Source organism: Ammospiza caudacuta, chromosome 1, assembly GCF_027887145.1.
Source record: "Ammospiza caudacuta isolate bAmmCau1 chromosome 1, bAmmCau1.pri, whole genome shotgun sequence".
Classification (NCBI taxonomy): Eukaryota; Metazoa; Chordata; class Aves; order Passeriformes; family Passerellidae; genus Ammospiza; species Ammospiza caudacuta.
Window position 1 is genome coordinate 147023030 of NC_080593.1, and position 18213 is coordinate 147041242.

General features: G+C 41.8%; 1 protein-coding gene across 1 annotated transcript in view; it reads left to right on the forward strand.

Moving 5' to 3' along the window:
* The window catches only part of TG (thyroglobulin), a 148797-nt gene that overhangs the window by 15019 nt on the left and 115565 nt on the right, over window positions 1–18213 (forward strand). Inside the window, exons 9-19 of the mRNA XM_058804431.1 lie at window positions 2514–3578; window positions 5136–5723; window positions 6935–7177; window positions 7503–7640; window positions 8206–8283; window positions 8616–8728; window positions 9588–9699; window positions 10388–10588; window positions 14268–14477; window positions 16687–16841; window positions 17337–17493. Coding sequence (XP_058660414.1) covers window positions 2514–3578; window positions 5136–5723; window positions 6935–7177; window positions 7503–7640; window positions 8206–8283; window positions 8616–8728; window positions 9588–9699; window positions 10388–10588; window positions 14268–14477; window positions 16687–16841; window positions 17337–17493 — 3060 coding nt within the window. The remainder of the gene's footprint in view (window positions 1–2513; window positions 3579–5135; window positions 5724–6934; window positions 7178–7502; window positions 7641–8205; window positions 8284–8615; window positions 8729–9587; window positions 9700–10387; window positions 10589–14267; window positions 14478–16686; window positions 16842–17336; window positions 17494–18213) is intronic.

Genomic DNA, 18213 nt, shown 5'->3' on the forward strand with positions numbered 1-18213 from the left:
AGAACACTCTGGGCACAAACAGGCTTGCTGTGAAATGAAAACTTTAGTGTGCCTTCAAGGCTGATCACCAAGGATATTACAAGAGAACCTCTGAGAGGCCTTGCCATATGCTGAGGGTAGTTGTTTTCTTTTTGAGTATGCTTTACTGAGCCCTCCTGATAATTCTTTTTTTTTGAGGGGGGGTGAAGAAAGGGGGGCAATGACTTCAGGCTGCTTGCTGCTTTTATTGGCAGACTCAGGAAATTTAAGCAGGGAAAAAATTTCTGCAGAGGTTTCACAGATTAACTCCTGAGAAGGTATTTCATGAGGTTATGGCTGAAATCTTCAGACAACTACATGCCTTGTGTGTGTCTCCAGTTCTCCTCTATTTTGTGTTCAAAACCCATGTTGATGTGGTACTTAGGGCCACAGTTTAGTGGTGGGCCTGGCAGTGCTGGGTTAATGGTTGGACTCAATTAAGTTTTCCAACCTTAATGATTCTGTGATTGTTTAATGTCTGGCTCTCACACTCAGCAGTGTTAACACTGGAGGAGTAAGAGCACCAGGCAGCCCTGATGGGGACGTGCTTCTCTTCAGACCTTCTGCAGTAGATTCACGCCAGCAGTGCTTTGGTGTTTATTCTTTCTTCCTCTGTTTTGATTTGATTCAGCAGTGGGTAGGAGGGGAGAGTGTTTATGACTCGTGATCCTACATTTGTTTCATATTACTGTTCTTGTGGAATTGTGGCTTACACTAAGTTATTGGCCCTCTGAGGAATGTTCTTTATCCCTCCAACCACCAAGAGCCAACACTGAAAACAGAAGGGGCCCATCCTACAGCAAGTTCTTTTACAAAGGAACTTCTGGGAAGGGGCCCTCAGCTCCTGTCAGGAACTACAGAGCACGACAAGGGTGCAAAAGCAGGAGTGAGAAAGATGTCAATGACAGAATATCAGATTACTTGCTTAGCTTTTTAACAGCTTCATAGATTTTCAGCTTTTATCCTTATTGTTAACAGGATGTGTGACTGCTTTATCATATTGCTTGGTTGTGGAATAAATGGAGATGGAATGGGGAGCCCAGGGGAGCTGGTGCTGGAGCAGACTAAAGCTGCTTATCCATCTTGTCCCCTACAGGGACAGCAGTGGTGCTGAGTAAGAAAGACTGAGAAAATGGAAAATGTTAAAAATAACTTCCAAATGTCCTCCTGCAGGTGGGAGATGCCCCAAACTGGAGGCTGAGTCAAGATCATTGTTTTCAGCCCTCCCCTATGGAGTTATCTTCCAGGGATTTGCCTAATTGCCCTCTAACCTTTTATCCTTCCTAGCACTCTCTGGCAATAAATTTCATTATCATAATTATGTGCTCTACATCCGGACTTCTCTGTGCTGTGAGAAATACTTAATAATAATTGTCTATTGTGAATGATGTGGAGAATCCTGTTTTTTATAAACCTTTTTTCATATTTTTTTTTTCAGGCTGAATGTTCTCTCATACTGGAAAAGCTGTTCTGTCCTCAAAATATTTTTGTCTCCCCTTCTCTATAGTTCTGCTACTTTTGCCTCCCTTCTCTATAATTCTACTTTCCAAGGACAGGTAACTGTGTGGCATGTGAGTTAAGCTGCTGTGTGCATTCCAGACATGCAGTCAGTGCCATAACCATGCTGTCTGTCTGCTTCTTGATGTCTTTGTATTTATCAAGTCTTTCCTCAATTGCTGTCTTTTGAGCGCTAAGCTTTGTCCTTCTTCAGTGATGTGTTGCATCCTAACTTGGAGCTGTTTCTCCCTGTGTATCAGTGCACAGGTGGGGCTGGATGCAGCTACACCTGTGACACAGCTTAGCCCAGGATATGGGTGCCCAGGGCCACTGTTGATACCCTTAATGTGCTGTCATTAGACTTTTTTTTTTATTTTTTAATTCTGTCATTTTTTCCCTTAGAGCTCATTCATTAATGCCACCTGGTCCTTAGCACTCTATTACTCTAATTTTAACAATTCATTTTCAAACCTCTTGCAATAAACACCTCACTATGAAAATGAAGATCTAGTAAGGAAACTTCCATAAGTTCCTCACTGGTAGATATTTTTTAAAATAACTTTGTGTTCTTCCGCAATCTATTTCTCCTTCTTAGGTTCCCACATTTTACCTGGATCACTGGAGTTTTTCATTAAGAGCAGGCATCCTACTAGAGTGCTAAAATATTTGGAAAAGACATTTTTCATTCTTTCTGCCATGGGAACAGGGATGAGAATTTGCATCGGGAAGCAACAGAACCAGTAAAACTCCACAGAGCAGAGAACTGAGCAGTGGGGAAGGAATTCTTCCTTTCATTTGGGGTCTTGACTGGAGAATTTTATTTGTAGACCATAGGCACTGACATTTCAAATTCCTTAACAATGTGCATGATGCATAGTTGAGAAGCAGGTTAATCTATACTTTAATGTTGTTTTTGCCCCAGAGAGAAATAGAATTACAGGTTCTGGAGGTTCCAAAATGTACTTTTTTCTTTTTTTCTTTTTTAAATCTTTCTCTAGGTGAGGAGCAATCGTGCATCTCCGAGCGGCGACGGGCCTTGTCGAGGCTCCTCTATGGCCCTGCTGGCTCCTTCAGTCAGTCCAGTTTGTTCTCCACACCAGATAAGCAGTCAGACAAAACTGATGGCTTTTCAAGGCCCTGCCCTCCCTCTTTCAAGGAGCTGTTTCTGGACTCTGGATTGTCATCCCCACTTGCACAAAGCCCCTTTGCCAGCCAGACTCCTGATCTAGAAACCACCCTCAGTGAAGCCGTCACAGGGATGTTCCCATCCCGGGAGCTGGCTCGAGTGGCACTGCAATTTACTGCCAATCCAAAGCGTTTCCAAGAAAACCTCTTTGGAGGAAGGTTCTTGAAGAACTTGATCCAGTTTAACTTCACAGGGGTGCTAGGCACTAGTGGGAAGTACAGCATTGGCCAGTTTTTCCTACAGGAGGATCTGTCAGAGATGGGTAATGGCCAAGGCCCTCTGGTGTCAGCTGAGGCATTTTCACTGGAGGTATCAAAGGGGAGCTCCATTTTGAGTAAACCTCTCATGAGCAGCTTTGGCCATACAGTAACTCTGCAGGACAATCAGAATCGGATGAAATTCCTTTCTTCTCTCCTGGAACTACCAGAGTTCTTTACTTTTCTTCAACAAGTAATTTCTGTCCCTGAAAGTGTTGCTGAAGATTTAGGTGAAGTGGTGAAACTAGCACTAGGATCCAGAGACTGTGGTGAGGAGCCAAGGGATCTGTTTGTTCCAACATGCACCAAGGAGGGGAGGTATGAGGAGGTTCAGTGCTATGCAGGAGAGTGCTGGTGTTTGGACACTTTGGGTAAGGAGGTTCCAGGCTCAAGACATCGAGGCAAACGCCCAAGGTGCCCCACTGAGTGTGAGAAGCAAAGGAGAAATCTGAGAAACCTGAAGCAAAGCCTGCCTGCAGGATCAGATCTCTTTATTCCCTCTTGTACTGAGGATGGAGACTTTCTGCCACTGCAGTGTTTTGGAACAAATTGCTTCTGTGTTGATTTGGATGGCAAGGCTATTCCAGGAATCAGGGGGAAGGCTGGAAATCCAATGCAATGTAAGTTTTAGGGACTGGGAATTTAAAGATGCTTTTTTTTATTGGAATTCAATGGTTCTTTCTTCATATCTGGTTACATCTGGAAATAAATTGATGATGTCTGCAAATGTCTCCTCACAGAAAAGCAAGGCATCTGATTAGTGTGTGTCAGCCTTGATATCCCCAGTCCTGAAGGTGGTCAGGGTCTAGGGTGGGCACGCTCAAAGCAGAGGAGCCTGAGGTCTTGCCTGGTTACTGAACGTGCCATTGGCATGTCTCTACCTCAGTGGAGCTGGAATGTGTAACATCCATGATGCCCAGGAGACCTGGACCATCCATGGAACTGAATGTTACCCTGACTGGGGAAAAAGCCCTTTTACTTCCAGACCAAGGCACCTGGGCACAGTCACTGGCTCGTCTTTTCATAAGAATTTAGGATTTTCAGTGCCTTGAACTATGAACTTGATGTAGTCTTTTTAGCTCAAGAATATATCCTCAAATTGATAAGATATCACAGGACTCCAAACATAGGAGAGGGATTTAATGGCTGGTAGGTTTTTCATAAGTCACAAAGTCAGGCCAAAAAGGTGAGCTGCAAAATGACTTCTGACATCAGGTTGATAGACTATGAACTGCCTCTCCTTGCTCTCTTTTTTAATGGGATATGAAGAAAGAAGGAAGTACAAAGGCAGTGAATATTGGTTTTTCAAGTTTCTGTGAACTGACAACAAAACATCAACAGGGAGAATAGACCAAGAGGAGAGCCTGCTTCTCATTTTGGGAGAAATAGCAGTGACCAGCAGTTGAGAGTGGTGCATAGTGGGGGAGCTCCTTTGAATAGCAGTTTGCAGAAGTAGTAGGGAGTTTGTTGTAATAATCTGAACTGAGAGGGGATTTATATCTAACTACCCATCTGTAGTGCAATCCAAAATAAGAAGGTTCAGAATTCTCTGGTGCTCAAAAGAAGATGAGCTCCCATGGTTGGCTGGATCTGCAGAGCTGCTTGGTGGCAAAGTGAAATTTGGCTCTGGAGATGGCAGAAAAGGCTTCCAAACGAAACTCACTCCAGTATTTTGAGGGATGTTTTGTTTTGTATTCAGCAGCAATGTTCAGTAGAGCGTAGAAAGAAAGGACACACAGTATTAAGATTCGGGTTCAGTTCAAGAGGAAATAAAATTTTCTCACTATTCAGATGGTTGCTTTGCATTGACTGGCTGAATAACAAGTAACAACCCAACTACCATGTATATCTGAAAATACTTGATCTATGTAAACAGATTCAGGAAGGCATTTAGTGACACCTGGCCCCCCAGTAAGAACAACAAGTACCTAATGTACTCACAGATTTTAAAATAACATATCTGTATTCATCTTGGAGGGCTCACATCCCTTTGAAAATCTTACCCTGGTTCAGCATGGGACCTTAATATTGCTAAGCCTTCTTAGTAACAGGCAAGGAATGTTGTTATTATTGGGCTGAGTGACCAATTTTTAGTAGTGGTGTTTGTTGTACTAGAGGATAGGGCTATTGTATATCTTCAGTGCATTCAGAAGATGTGCATGTTTTTCTTTTCCCAGGCCCAAGTGCTTGCCAAGTCACAGCTGGTCAGGAGTTTCTCAGGGCTGTGAAGCTGCTGTTGTCAGATCCAAGAGCTGTGCCCCAGCTGTCCAGCCTTCACCTCCCTCAGTGTGATGATGAGGGTGGCTGGAGGCAGGTGCAGTGCAGTGGCCCCCCTGAGCAAGCCTTCGAGTGGTACCAAAGGTGGATTGCAGAGAACAATGAGGGCAAGCCTCTGCCTGTTCCTGACCTGTTGGACATAATAGCTGGGTATAAAGAGGCATCCTCTGGAGACTTTTCAGCTTTTGTTAAAGCTTTGTACGAGGCTGGGCACCAGAATGTCTTCCCCACGTTCTCCATGTATTCCTCCTTCACGGATCTCCCACCTCAAGTGCTGAAAGGAAACATGACCAGTGCATCAGAGAACATTTTGCTGGACCCATATATATTCTGGCAGCTTCTGACTGACCAGCTCAGCTACTACCCAGGACCCTACACTGACTTCAGTGCTCCTTTAGGCCACTTTGAACTTCGTGATTGTTGGTGTGTTGACAGCAAAGGAGGAGAGCTGGAAGGAACAAAGGCAGGAGTGAACCAGGTTCCAACATGTAAGTAACAATTTCTGGCATGTAAGTAAGAGTGTTTTCTGGTCTTTTATGTTATGCCACAAGAGAGGGAAATCCTTTCAATTGCTGTAAAGTAGCCAACAATAACTTATCAGAAAGATCATCAGCACTGCCATTATCGTTGGATGTCAGAAGTAGGGTGACTCTTTTCCAGGGATGTCAGTAGTAGGGTGACTCTTTTCCACTAAATAACTGATGATTGAGCTTTGGGAATAAGGAAAAATAAAGTTCCATATCAAGTTCAAGTAGATTTTATAATTTGGAGTTAGGACACATAATGCTTTTGCAGAAGATACTTATCCAGGTGGTAAAGGATATTAGAATGTGTGAAGAGTTGTATGGGAAAATCAGGATTACACTGTAATGTAAATGACTTTCAAGAGTGCCTTAAAATGAAGCAAGAGGGATTTTCTTTACTGTTTCTTATTAGAGTGACAGTGGTCAAGAGTAACAGATATCCCCTAGAAGTCACTAGGAGGAGAGTGAGGCCAGCACTGAAGTTCAGGAAGCTCTCTGTCTCGACAGCTCCTCCAAAGGTGCTGGCTCTCTTTGGAGGAGCAGCAGGTGACCTATATTATAAATGCTATCACTGAAATTGTTCTCATCACACAGTTTTTTTCCAGCTGTGAAGAAGAGACAGGACAATGAACTGGTGGAGATTCCAGTTCTGTGGGCAAGTGGGGAATAAAGGGATGAAGCAGATTAACAGAGTTATTTTGGAGGAGCAGCTTTCATGGGGCTGGTTTGGTGCATTGAATTGCCCTTTCTGGGTCAGTAGATGTGTGGAGAGGACAGGCCAAGTGCCAGCTGCCACTCCAGACCCAAAGGATAGACCTTCATTTTCCTTTCTGACTTTCACTTGTGATTATCCACATTTTTTAATGGCAGCAACTGAGGGGATGTTCTGTAGAGATATATTAACTCAGTTTGTAACCAATAAGGACTTAAAAGCATCAAGCCTTTGTCTCAGGACATGGAGAATGTTTGTGTGACTTATGGCAGTCTAAGATTCTTGCTGTTAAACAGCTGAACACTGGAAGTCTCCTTTGCTTGTTTCGTTATGCAATTCAACACTGATTTCAGAGGGAAAAAGGCAATGCTAATTTAAGACCAATTAGTTTTCACATGCAAATATTTACTGGATTTAGATGAAAGTCATTAATATACTCTTCATGTATACATTTTTTATACAGGCCCTGGTGTATGTGAAGGTGTGAAGCAGGAAGCCATGAAATTTATGGAGGAGGCAGAGCAACTCATCCTGGCCTCAAATGGGTCCCAGTTTGCCTTTGGAGAGAGCTTCCTCCTGGCAAAGGGGATCCAGCTCACGGACAGGGACCTCCTGCGCCCCACTGGGCCCCAAGGGCTGGGGGCAGAGATCTCCCAGAAGCTGCTGTCAGGCACTGACTCTGCTCTGCAGCTGGCTGCATGGTCAGGTGGGTCAGAGAGGGAGAGAAGGGCTGAGCTGAATGGGGTCATGCCCAGAATCTGTGCAAGAGCACTTGATGTCAAATGCAACTTTGCTGAAAAGCAGGTGGGACTCAGCAGGTGTAATTAATCAGGGTCATTGAGCTGTCCCCCAAGAACTGATTTCATATACATAACACAATGCAAATATAAAATCTGGGCACTTACTTTATGTACTTTAAACATTTATTAATTTGTCTTCTGAAGTACAGGGAACATTCAGATTTTTGCAAATGTGTGCATTTTATATATCCTGTATGGGCACTAGAGCTTTCTTTTACTTCTCTTCTATAGTCCTGCGCTTCTACTGGCAGAGCCACTTTACTTCAAAGAGATCTGCTGGGGAAGCTGCACAGCTGGGATTTTTCCCTTACATCCCTCAGTGTGATGGCCTGGGAAACTGGGAGCCAACTCAGTGCTATGAGAGCACAGGTGAGCAATTCCTAACAAGACACTCTGGGCTGTCTAAACAAAGCAAAACTCCAAACAACCCAAACAAAACAAAGCAAAACCCTAAGAATTCTAATTAAAAGATAGAAAACCAGTAGTAGTCAGACTGGAGGAAGGTCATATGGTCTACGAGATGTGTCTAAATTGGCTGGACACAAGTGGTAGCTCATTGGGGTTCAAAAATGAGTAGATATTCAGTTGCTTGCTGCTAGTTGTGTTCCCTGTGGTTTGGTCCAGGGGCTGGTATTGCCTTATGTCTTCACTCATGACCAGGATGATGAGATGGAGCACACCCTCAGCAAGTTCATGGATGATGCCAAATTTCTGGCAGGAGGTGATAGGGCTGCAGTGGGGGAGTCTCACCAGAGCTGCTACATTTCCTTTTGTACCATGGCTCTGAGGTGTGGTCTACTTACCCCTGGATAGCTGTGCTTGGATTTACTGACCCCTTTCTATAGAGCTGCTGAGGGTGAAAATCTTCCTAGTATGCAACAAAGCACACAGCAGTACCACATCTGAAATAAAGCTGCTTTTCTTCCCTGGGCAGGTCATTGCTGGTGTGTGGATGAGAGAGGTCGTTATGTCGTGGATTCCTTGGTCTCACGTTCATCAGAACTTCCCAAATGTCAGTTGGGTTTTCTTCCGAAATATTTGTCTTGGCCTGTTCTTGCAAATTTTAATATTTATTGGAAATTCTAATATGCATGAAGTAAGACTTTCTTCTAGCCATTCCAAGAAAAGTAAACAGAATTATATTCTTATTTTGCTGATTGATTAAATTTCATTGTGTGTGATTTTGGCTTGCATGATTTGAGAGTGAACCCTCTAGTGCTGGTGGCCCTGCCTGAGATTGTAGCAGGGCCTAATACAGATGTGTGAGGGAGCTGGTGATGTAACTCTTTCTCTTGCTTAGGCCTGAAACTTGATTTTATTTTAAAAATGTTTTCCCTCTGACAGGCCGCACTTCATGTCAGCGATCTCGAGCCAATGGCCTCCTTTCCAGCTGGAGACAGAGCAGTGCAAAGCTGGACACGTCTCCAGCTGATCTGTTCACCCCCAGCTGCCTTGAGGTGATTTCACATGACTGAGGGAGGAAGCAGTTGTGCTTACACCATGCACACACACTTTCTGTCCATGCTCTTTATGCACCCCTTGTGCATTTCTATTAACCTGAAAGAAGAGGGTAGTACATACTAACAGCTGGTGTTGCCCTGCAGAAGGCAGAATTTAAATAGCTTTGAGGTGGGGACTGAGGATAGGAAGCTCTGTGCCTGCCCACGCTTCCCTCCCACAGGCTGGCTCTGCAGGGCTGTGCTTCAAAGGCACATCTTAATTGACTGACATTTGGGGGGCTCTTTCCTCCTGAGCTGTGAGAGCATGACAATGTGAGGGGGAGCTGGGTGCACATGTCCCAAATAAACAGGGTCTGTGATGCTCTCAATATGTGGCAGTGAGCAGGAGAGAGACAGGAATAGACATTCAATGTAATAGAGTCATTATCATATGGAATCACATAATCATTTAGGTTGGAAAAGACTGCAGAGATCAAGCATTGCTCTTACTTCAGCATTGCTGACTTCATCACTGAATCATATCTTGAAGCACCACACCTACACATCTTTTGAAAACATTTCAAGCTAGAATTTTTTCAGAACTTTATCTCAGTGGACTTCTAGTCTACATCCTGCTTAATGGTTGGACTCAGTGATCTTGGAGGTCTTGTCCAATGTAAATGATTCTTGATTCTCTCAGGGACTGGTCTATCTATTAAATTAGTTAGACTGTATTTTGTGTTTCTTTTCAATATGTTTTAATAATGGACAAGTGTAAATATAATAAAGCACTTTAACCAATCTTTGGGGTCTGGATTTTGGTGTGTCTGTATTAAAACACATTTCTCTGCAATGACAGCTCCTTAATTCTTTGTAGACAGGAGAATACACTGTGCTGCAGAGATCTGACACAGATACTTGGTGTGTGGATCCTGTGTCAGGAGAAATATTCCAGCGTGGCAGCAAAGACTTGGATGGCAAACCTGAGTGTGAGTAATGCTTTGCCCCCTGCCTGTGATTCCTCATGCTCTGCAGCACATGAACTTTCTTCTTCAGAATGCTGCCTGTGAAACATGGGAGGCTCATAGTTTAATTCCTCAGTGATGGGGTACATACAAAGCACAGCAACATTGAAAAGGTATCTGAGAATTGTTACCCTTTACTTTCATAACACCAAAAATAAAGCAGTATATGCAAATTTGTGAATGAAATTCTATGCATTTTTTAATCTTTGATTTCTTAACACCATTTTAACTACTTAAAAATGTAAATTATCATATCAAATTTAAAATTACCTTGATCAAAAATTTTTATGAAAAGCTTAACTTTTCTAACTTGATTTTTTTTTGTCTCCTAAGTAGGAGCCGCTAAATGATACAACATCACATTTGTAAAAAAAACCGATATATATATATAAATGAAAAATAAATAACAGCATTTTTCCAACTGTTTTTCTAAAAGAGTATCATTTGCACTTAAATCTTTAGAAAAAACCATGGGTTTTCTTTTCTAGTAGAAGTAAATTCCCCACTTCTATAATGAAACAAATTATTTGTTTTTGTGGTCACTCTTCTTTCTTGCTACTAACAAAACAGGCTGGAAGCACCTCTGGTGAAGTCTCTAGGTCACTTTGTTGTCTTCTATTGTGTATCTTGCAAAGAATCTCTCTCTTTGCAGGTCCCAGTTTCTGTAACCTGCTGAAGTCCAGAGTGGTTTCCCGAGAAGCTGCCAGAGGAGACATCCCCCAGTGTGAGGGGGCCAGAGGGAGTTTCTCCCCTGTGCAGTGCAGCCAGGAGCAGGAGAGCTGCTGGTGTGTCTTTGGCAATGGAGAGGAGGTGCCGGGGACACGAGTGCATGGGGCACAACCAGAATGTGCAAGTGAGTTCCTGCTTCAGGCATTTCACTTGTGAGCAAATCCAGGCCTGGAATTTAACTCAGGTCCTAAATTTTTCCACTCCCTAGTTGAATTTAATCTTATTTCTTCAGACCTTTAGAGATTTTTTTCTCAAGCAACATGCTTATCTTTGTCTTACAGCAGATTTCAGACCTGCCAGGGCATGCTGTCTGATTTTCTTCAGGTGCTTTGTGAGGGGAAAAAGGAGTATGGAATGGATCCTTGACTTTTTGTAATTCATAAAATTGGTTGAATCAAACCATTTGAGCTATGAAACCCAGCTATAAGGCCAATCTGAAAAGCTTGCTGCAAACTTGAACCTGCTCCAGTGTGAACTGGCTCTGGGATTAAAACCCATTCAGCTGACTAAAATAAAATTTGAAAAATGTATGCTTCTGCCATTCTGGCTCTTGGCTTGTAACCAGAATTGTGTAAAAGATGTGCCAAAACATTGCATATTTACAGAGTATTTCCTGAATTACCAGAGCTGTGAAGCACTGGAATTCACTCATGGTTTCCAGTGAGACATCCAAATGGGAGACATTTGGATAAATTTAATTTGCAATGTCCTTTATGCATTTTCCCATCACTGAAGTGAAGCAAAATTAATTAAACTTTCTACAAGGCTATGCTCCAAAATGTAATGATTAGTGGGAAGTAAAGATGTGAAAAGAAAAGCTTCAACAGTTGTCTGCAGGACAACCTGCTGTTTTCAGGTTTTTTGTTGGTTTTGGGGGAGAAGGGTTGAAAAAAAATTAGGGAAACACAACCACGTAGTCTGCTTCAGTTTCCTTTTGTGATTCTGCTGTATAAAGATCAACACAGGCCTGTGCTAACTGACCAAATGGAAGATGTGACACTTGAGGACCTGGTTTAGGAGAGGAACTGAGAGTGCTGGGTTAGTTGCTGGACTCAATGATCATACAGGTCATTTCCAAACTTAATGATTCTACAATTCTATTGCAAAATACCTGAATGTGTCAACCCAATTGCCTGCAAGGTTTTTATCAACTAGGTAACTGCTCAGCCAACTTGGAAATAATTTAATTTGTGCTCTCTTCTGTCAATAGGGAGTTCTGAGGATGGGATTTTATGAGAAGCCAGGAAACCCCGTGGGTGTTTCTGCCCCATGCTTGTGGTGTTGTTTGAAAAAGGCCAACTGAGCTCTGAGGAGATAAGTTCCAAAGCAGGGTGGTTTAGTCACCTGAATGTAGCCATCCAAGGCAGGTTTTTAGCTCTTCAGAGAAGCAGAGATGACCAATACAATGCTGCTTCCATTCTGTACTTTTCCTAGAGAAAATAATAGTGATTAATGACCTTTCTTAAAAATACTGAAATGAGAAGGAGAACTGCTTTGAAAATATAATGGAAACCTGGTTTTACTGAAAGCTATTAATTTTTATTTTCTGCATAAAGATTGAAATAATCTTTAATGGTTTCCCTGGATTTTGAAAGAGCGATGGAACTTTTCATGATATGCAACTTAGTTATTGTGGAAAAAAAAAAAAATCAAAAGTTAGTTTTCTCCTCCGTCTGCCCAGCCTTATGCCTCTAGTCTTGGGAATTACTAATAATTGTTCAGGAAAAAGGAGCACTATACTGCTACTCTGGAGAGTATTTGCCTTTCAGCAAAATAAGCTGTTGTGGGAAAATATGATAAATTTCTCCTCCAGCATCAGAACAGACAGCTGTAAACAGAAAGTAATAACTCAGAGTGTCCAGTACATGCCAGGAGGTTTTCATTAGTTTAATCACTTCCATCAGAGGTAGAATCCAGCTTCTTCTATCTGGCATGCACTGGAGAGGCAATGCCAAATACCCACTTCCCATAACTCTGAGTAGAGACAGAGGAGAGAGGTTTCCAGAGAAGGTCCTGGAGCTGTTAATTTCCGTGTGAAAATCTTTGCAAGCACCTATGAAAGAAGTGTCAGTATTCAGGGGGATTCTGATTCCCTTCTACAGGACCAAGAAATAGGACAGTGACAAAATGGTAGAGGCTTAGTAAAAATGAAGTGTAATCTGTAGAGGGATAGATGAGCAAGTTACTGATGGTGAATTGAAACCTTTGAACCACACCAGGAAACCACTGATCACTTCTGCTTTGGGGGCTGGGTATTTCCCTGGCTCACACACCAAATCTCAATGGAACAGGCGGTAGGAGATAGTAGCCCCATTCAGCTGAGACTGGATATGACTTGATGGACAAAGAAACGTGTTAGAGCAATGAAGAAACCACAGACTGATTTTTACATACTCTGTATAAAGATTATATTATTGTAATTTAACAGCCAGGATGAGTATTACTGTCTCTTTTACAGAGAGGCCTTCTGGTCCTAAAACCTTGGGAGATTTATTAGAAGTTTGTTAAGCAAGGATTCCAGGTTTCCACCTTTACTGAGAGAGTCTGGCTACAGAGTCAATGAGTGAAGAGAAGGAATGCAGTGGCCCCATTTACAGAGTTATTGCAAAAAAGTTGCTATGAAGGAGACTTGGATAAAAATATGCATTTGGCAATTCAGAGAGGCAGATATGAAAGCTTTTTTTGTTGGCATTGACATGCTCAGAGTTGGAAAACAAAGATGTACTGCACACATTGGATCCCAGATTCATCCTGCAATGTTTCAATACTTTAACTGAAAGTTTTATGCAAGGTTTTTATACTTTAAATGAAGTGGCTGCTTAGTTATGGACTTAATCTCCATCAGAAGGGGAGAGGGAGGGTGCTCAGACCTGACCCATCATCAGAGTTTGCCTCCCTTCAACGATCAGGAAATTTAGGTCTGATCTGAGCATTGTAATTTGGAAAATGATCTATATATACACCAAGCAAGTGAATTGTATGATATGATAACATCTTTTTCTTTGTATTTATTTATAAGTGAGGAAGTTTTTTTCTTCTTATGTTTTGTAGCTCTGAAACTAACAAGTGTTTAACTATTACTGTATATATTTAGTAATTAAGTTGGTGTTTGGCTAATATTGAGTGAAGTTGTTGAATTGTGCTGATTAGTAAAAATTAATTATCACTGTCTATTATGGTGGGCTAGCAGGGTTTGAATAACTGCCCTCATACTGAGTGAGTTGATAGGGAAAACTGCTCCAATTCTAGAGCTGTATACTACTGTTTATATATAGATATGTATATATAAAATGTACATTCTGCCCTACTGGTCACTACAAACATCTTGCTGCTGCTGTAGACACCACAGTCATGAGTTCCTGATCTCAAACCTTTCAAACTTCAGTCTAAGGGGAGCTGAGGTTTATTTGGCCCTGCCTGTTTCCACTAGATATCTTCTATAAAGGTTTATTCTGCTGTTGGTTAGATAGATATCTTCTGTAAAGTTTGTTCTGCTGTTGGTTAGAAATCTCCTTCTCATTTCCTGCTGAAATTTATTCATGACTGTTCATAATGTATCTGTTCCTAGAAACCATGCACGTCCCTTTCTAGGCCTGATGCATTACCCATCACAGTCAATGTGTGTCTTTCCATCAGCTTCAGTAAACTGAACCAAACTGCCCTCAAACCAGGTCAAAGTTGGTGAGTGGGAAGGACACAGGGTGCTGTCTAGGTTTGAATCTGTGTATGTGAGGGATTTATGGACTTTGTCCTAAAAGTCATCATAACCCCTAACACATCTCCCCTTTCTCCCGTGCCTGCAGGTCCGCAGTGTGCTCTGCCGTTTGGTGCCTCAGCAGTTGCCAATGGGGCTGTACTTTGTGAAAACATCCCTGGGGAAGCTCCAGGCATCCAGCAGTGCCAGCTCCTGTGTCACCAGGGCTTCCACAGTGCCACCCCCAGCACCTCATCCCAGTGCGACACTCGGCAGCGGCGCTGGGTCTCCGCTGCCCCTCTGCTCCAGGCCTGCCAGAGTATGTCTGATCTGGTCTGTTCTGATCTGCTCTGCTCTGCTCTGGTTTGATCTGCTGGGGCCTGGGGAGGGCTCAGAGCATTGTAAACAGTGCAAAAATCAGCTTTTATCACACAACTACCATGTGAATAACAACCATAAGTTATAGGGGAGTGGCTAAGCTGAGGTGCAGGAGATGTGTTCTGTCTTCTGCCATCTTCACCTCTGGCTCTTGGCCGGCCCCTGTGCCAGAAACTGTCCCTCTTGCCTGTAGTAATAGAGCTATAAATAGCTATTCAATCTATATGCAGATTTTTCTTGTTAGTTAAAAGATGCACCATAAGTGATTCTGATGGAACTACTTAGCCCTGGAAGAACAGATGAGTGCCAGATGTTTGAATTTGGCAGAACTCGACTGTTTATTTGCATAATCAAGTCACTGTTACTTCTGCATCTTTTTTGCAGAAGTCTGTTTTTAAGGATTATTGTTGTATTTTTTGGCTGACTTCTGGTATTTTTCAAAACATTTTGATTTCAAGAAAAAAATAGCACTTTAAATCTTGGAAGAATTGGATGTCCATTCAGAGCTCATGTAATTGGATATTAGTGTTGGCCTTTTCAATTATTTTAAAAAGACATACATTCTGATCGAAATGGCAATTTGTAGCAGTGCTGAACTTTGAGAAATGCAGGTCTTCCTGCCAAATTTGCAGCTACTTTTCACTTCCAGAATAGGTTACACCCATTAATCAGTCTTCAGAATGGGTTAAACTCTTCTATTCCAAATGCAAATATTTATTAATCTTTCAATTTCAGACTGAAACTTTTGTCTGCTTATGATTGTGTTTGTGAGGTTTCTGTAGCATGTCATGAAATAACTTCCATGTTTGTCTGATGGCAGTGGGATAACTTTGTAGGGACAGAGGGGAGTGTGTGGTAATCTGCTATAAAGTTTAGTGTAAACCAAGGACTTTGTATTCAGAATAGAGCATGGTTTTAAGGAGAAAGAAGAAATTCCCAACACATGAGAAGGTGTTTGAACAAACTTCACAACAATGGAGAATTCAACACAACACTTAGTAATTTGTTCTAATGGATAATTACCCTCACTCTCAAAAATCATGTTTCCTGTTCTTTATGTATACATCTAGAGACTGTGGTTAAATCAGCTCTTTAAATACTCTCTGAGACACTGAGCAGAGAGAGGGCTTTGTACCTTGCAGGAAGAAGCAGGGGTTTATGTCCATCTGCCATTCTCCTTGGAAGCTCTCCAGGCTTTCTCATGTTCATTTTTGGGGTGAGGGATGAGGAATTGTGCCCTAGCAGTGACACCTGCATGTGATGCAGGGAGGGCCTGCAGAGGAGCTGAATGAGGGAGAGCTCTGCTGCTTGTCCAGCCTGGTGGGATAAGAGCCAGCTCCACTTGGAGGTGGAATGACAGCATTGCTGTTGTGTTGAACCTGAGATAACAAACCCTCCATGGGGCCTGTGATCAGTGCTACTCCAGGGGAGACAAGAGATTTACATTTTTTTCTTGCTAAAAATTGATTAAAAAGATTTTGATTTTCTGACCGATGAGCTCACAGATTTGTCATCAATTTGTGTGATTAGCATCACTTGGGTCTTCTATCAAAACTTCAGAAAGCTCTTGTAGACATCCATGGCAATGCCATTATTCTGCAAATTTACTCTCTCCTAAAACTTACTCTCAGTTAGTTTCACAAGCTGGCTTTCCAAGGCCCATTTACATTAATATTAATTGCTTTCACCATTTTATTACTTTTTTAATTGAAGTGTTTTCATGATTGCATGGAAGAGAAGATCGACAGGTCAATAATTCTTGTCTTTCTGTTTCTTTTATAAGTATTGGCATAATGTCAGCTTTCATGTGGTTCTCTGGAACTTCCTATTTACTAAGGCTCAAGAAAAATGATCAGTAATGATCCACTGGATCACTGGAGCTAGTGCTCCAGTGTAAAATAGCTCTTCATTATTATCTAAGTGTATCACTTGTTTTTTTCTCTAATGCACAACATTTATATTTATCAAGCTTGTGTCTTGCTGCTTTGTTATTTACTACTGACAGCTCTACTGCTTTCATCTAAAAGTGGGGAGATGTTTTTGATGCAAAGTGAGAATGTCAAATCAATGTTATCTTTTCTCAAAGTAACTCTGAAGGTCAGGTTCCTCATTAGTGAGGTTACTAAATGTCCTCTCTACTTCATTTTTAGAGCTCCAGTTATTTCAGACGGTCCAAGCTCAAACACGCTTTCAACTACGCCTGCCTCCTGAGAAAACATGTAGTTCTGACTACTCTGGATTACTCCAGGCATTCCAGATATTTATTTTAGATGAATTGAAGGCTCGTGGTTTATGTCACCTCCAGGTAATTTAAATTCCTGTTGGTGGATTTTGTTTGTTTTGTTTTGGTTTGGTTTTCTTTGGTTGGGTTTTGTGTTGCATTAAAAATAATAATAAATAAATAAAGTGAAACACAACATAGACCTTTGCCTGTTTGAGAAATGTGGAAGAATGGAATATACCATGAAATCTGTTAGGATTGGCAGAACTCTCGTATGAGTGAGGGGGAAAATAGGTTTAGTCTCCCACCACACCATCAGATCAGTTTAATTCCAGACATAAAAGTCACATCAGACCAGCCCAATATTTGTTCAAAAATTGTTTCAATGGAAGAGAATATTTTGACTATTCTTACAATGAGTATATGGCTTGCTAAAATTATATTTTTTTGCTTCTGTTTTTACAGCCCCTTTTCACAGTGTTACTTCCAGTAAAGTACAGTGCAAACGAATAGGGCAAGGCCAGAATAAGAAAGTTCTCAGGTTGTCTAACTGTGATTTCACTGAATTCTGAATTCAAGGTGAATGCATTTGGAACAACTGGCTCAGTTTCCATGTGTGATGATTCCACTGTCTATGTCGAGTGCCTGAGCGAGGATCGCCTGGGAGTGAGCATCACGTGGAGGGCTCAGCTGGAAAACATCCCCACAGCTTCTCTCCCTGACTTACATGATATTGGTAATTTTGCTTTCTCTGATTGTTCAGTGGATTAAACCTGATTTCCTTTTAATCATTTTGCTTCCCTGTCTTTTTAACGCTGGTGTTGTGTTTTTGAGCTTTTGGTGTTGATGTATTTCCCTTCTCAGGCTGTGACCACACAGTGGAAAGAAGCTATAATTGAATGTTTCTTTCAGATAGGACTGCAGCTGCCTTAACTAGGATTGCAAATTACTTTATCAGGCATGAGCTGAACTGTCCCAGATGTTAATTTCCATTGGACAAGTCCTCAGTGGTGGAAAAGTGTTTATATTCATTGTATTCAGAGAAACACAATTCACACATTGTCAAAAACTCAACTCATTTCTTCCAAGTTATTTTTTTCTTTTTTTTTTTTTCCATTTTCCCTCTTTTTCTATTAGTTGCATTACCTTTGACACTAAAGAATGATCCTTACCCTATAAGGAGACCTCTGACTGGCAGATGTTTCCTGTGGTTTCCATGAGAGTTAGGGATGGTGTAAGGAACTTCTTTCAAAGCAGTCAGTATTTTCCTTCAATATAAAATATATTAAAAATATATCCCAAGTTCAAATGCCCTCTGTGGGCATATCAAGGACAGTGGCCTGTATCAAGAATAATGTGGCCAGCAGGACCAGGGCAGTGATTGACCCCCCATACTCAGTACTGGTGAGGCCACACCCCAAATCATGTGTTCATTTTTGGACCCCTCACTTCAAAA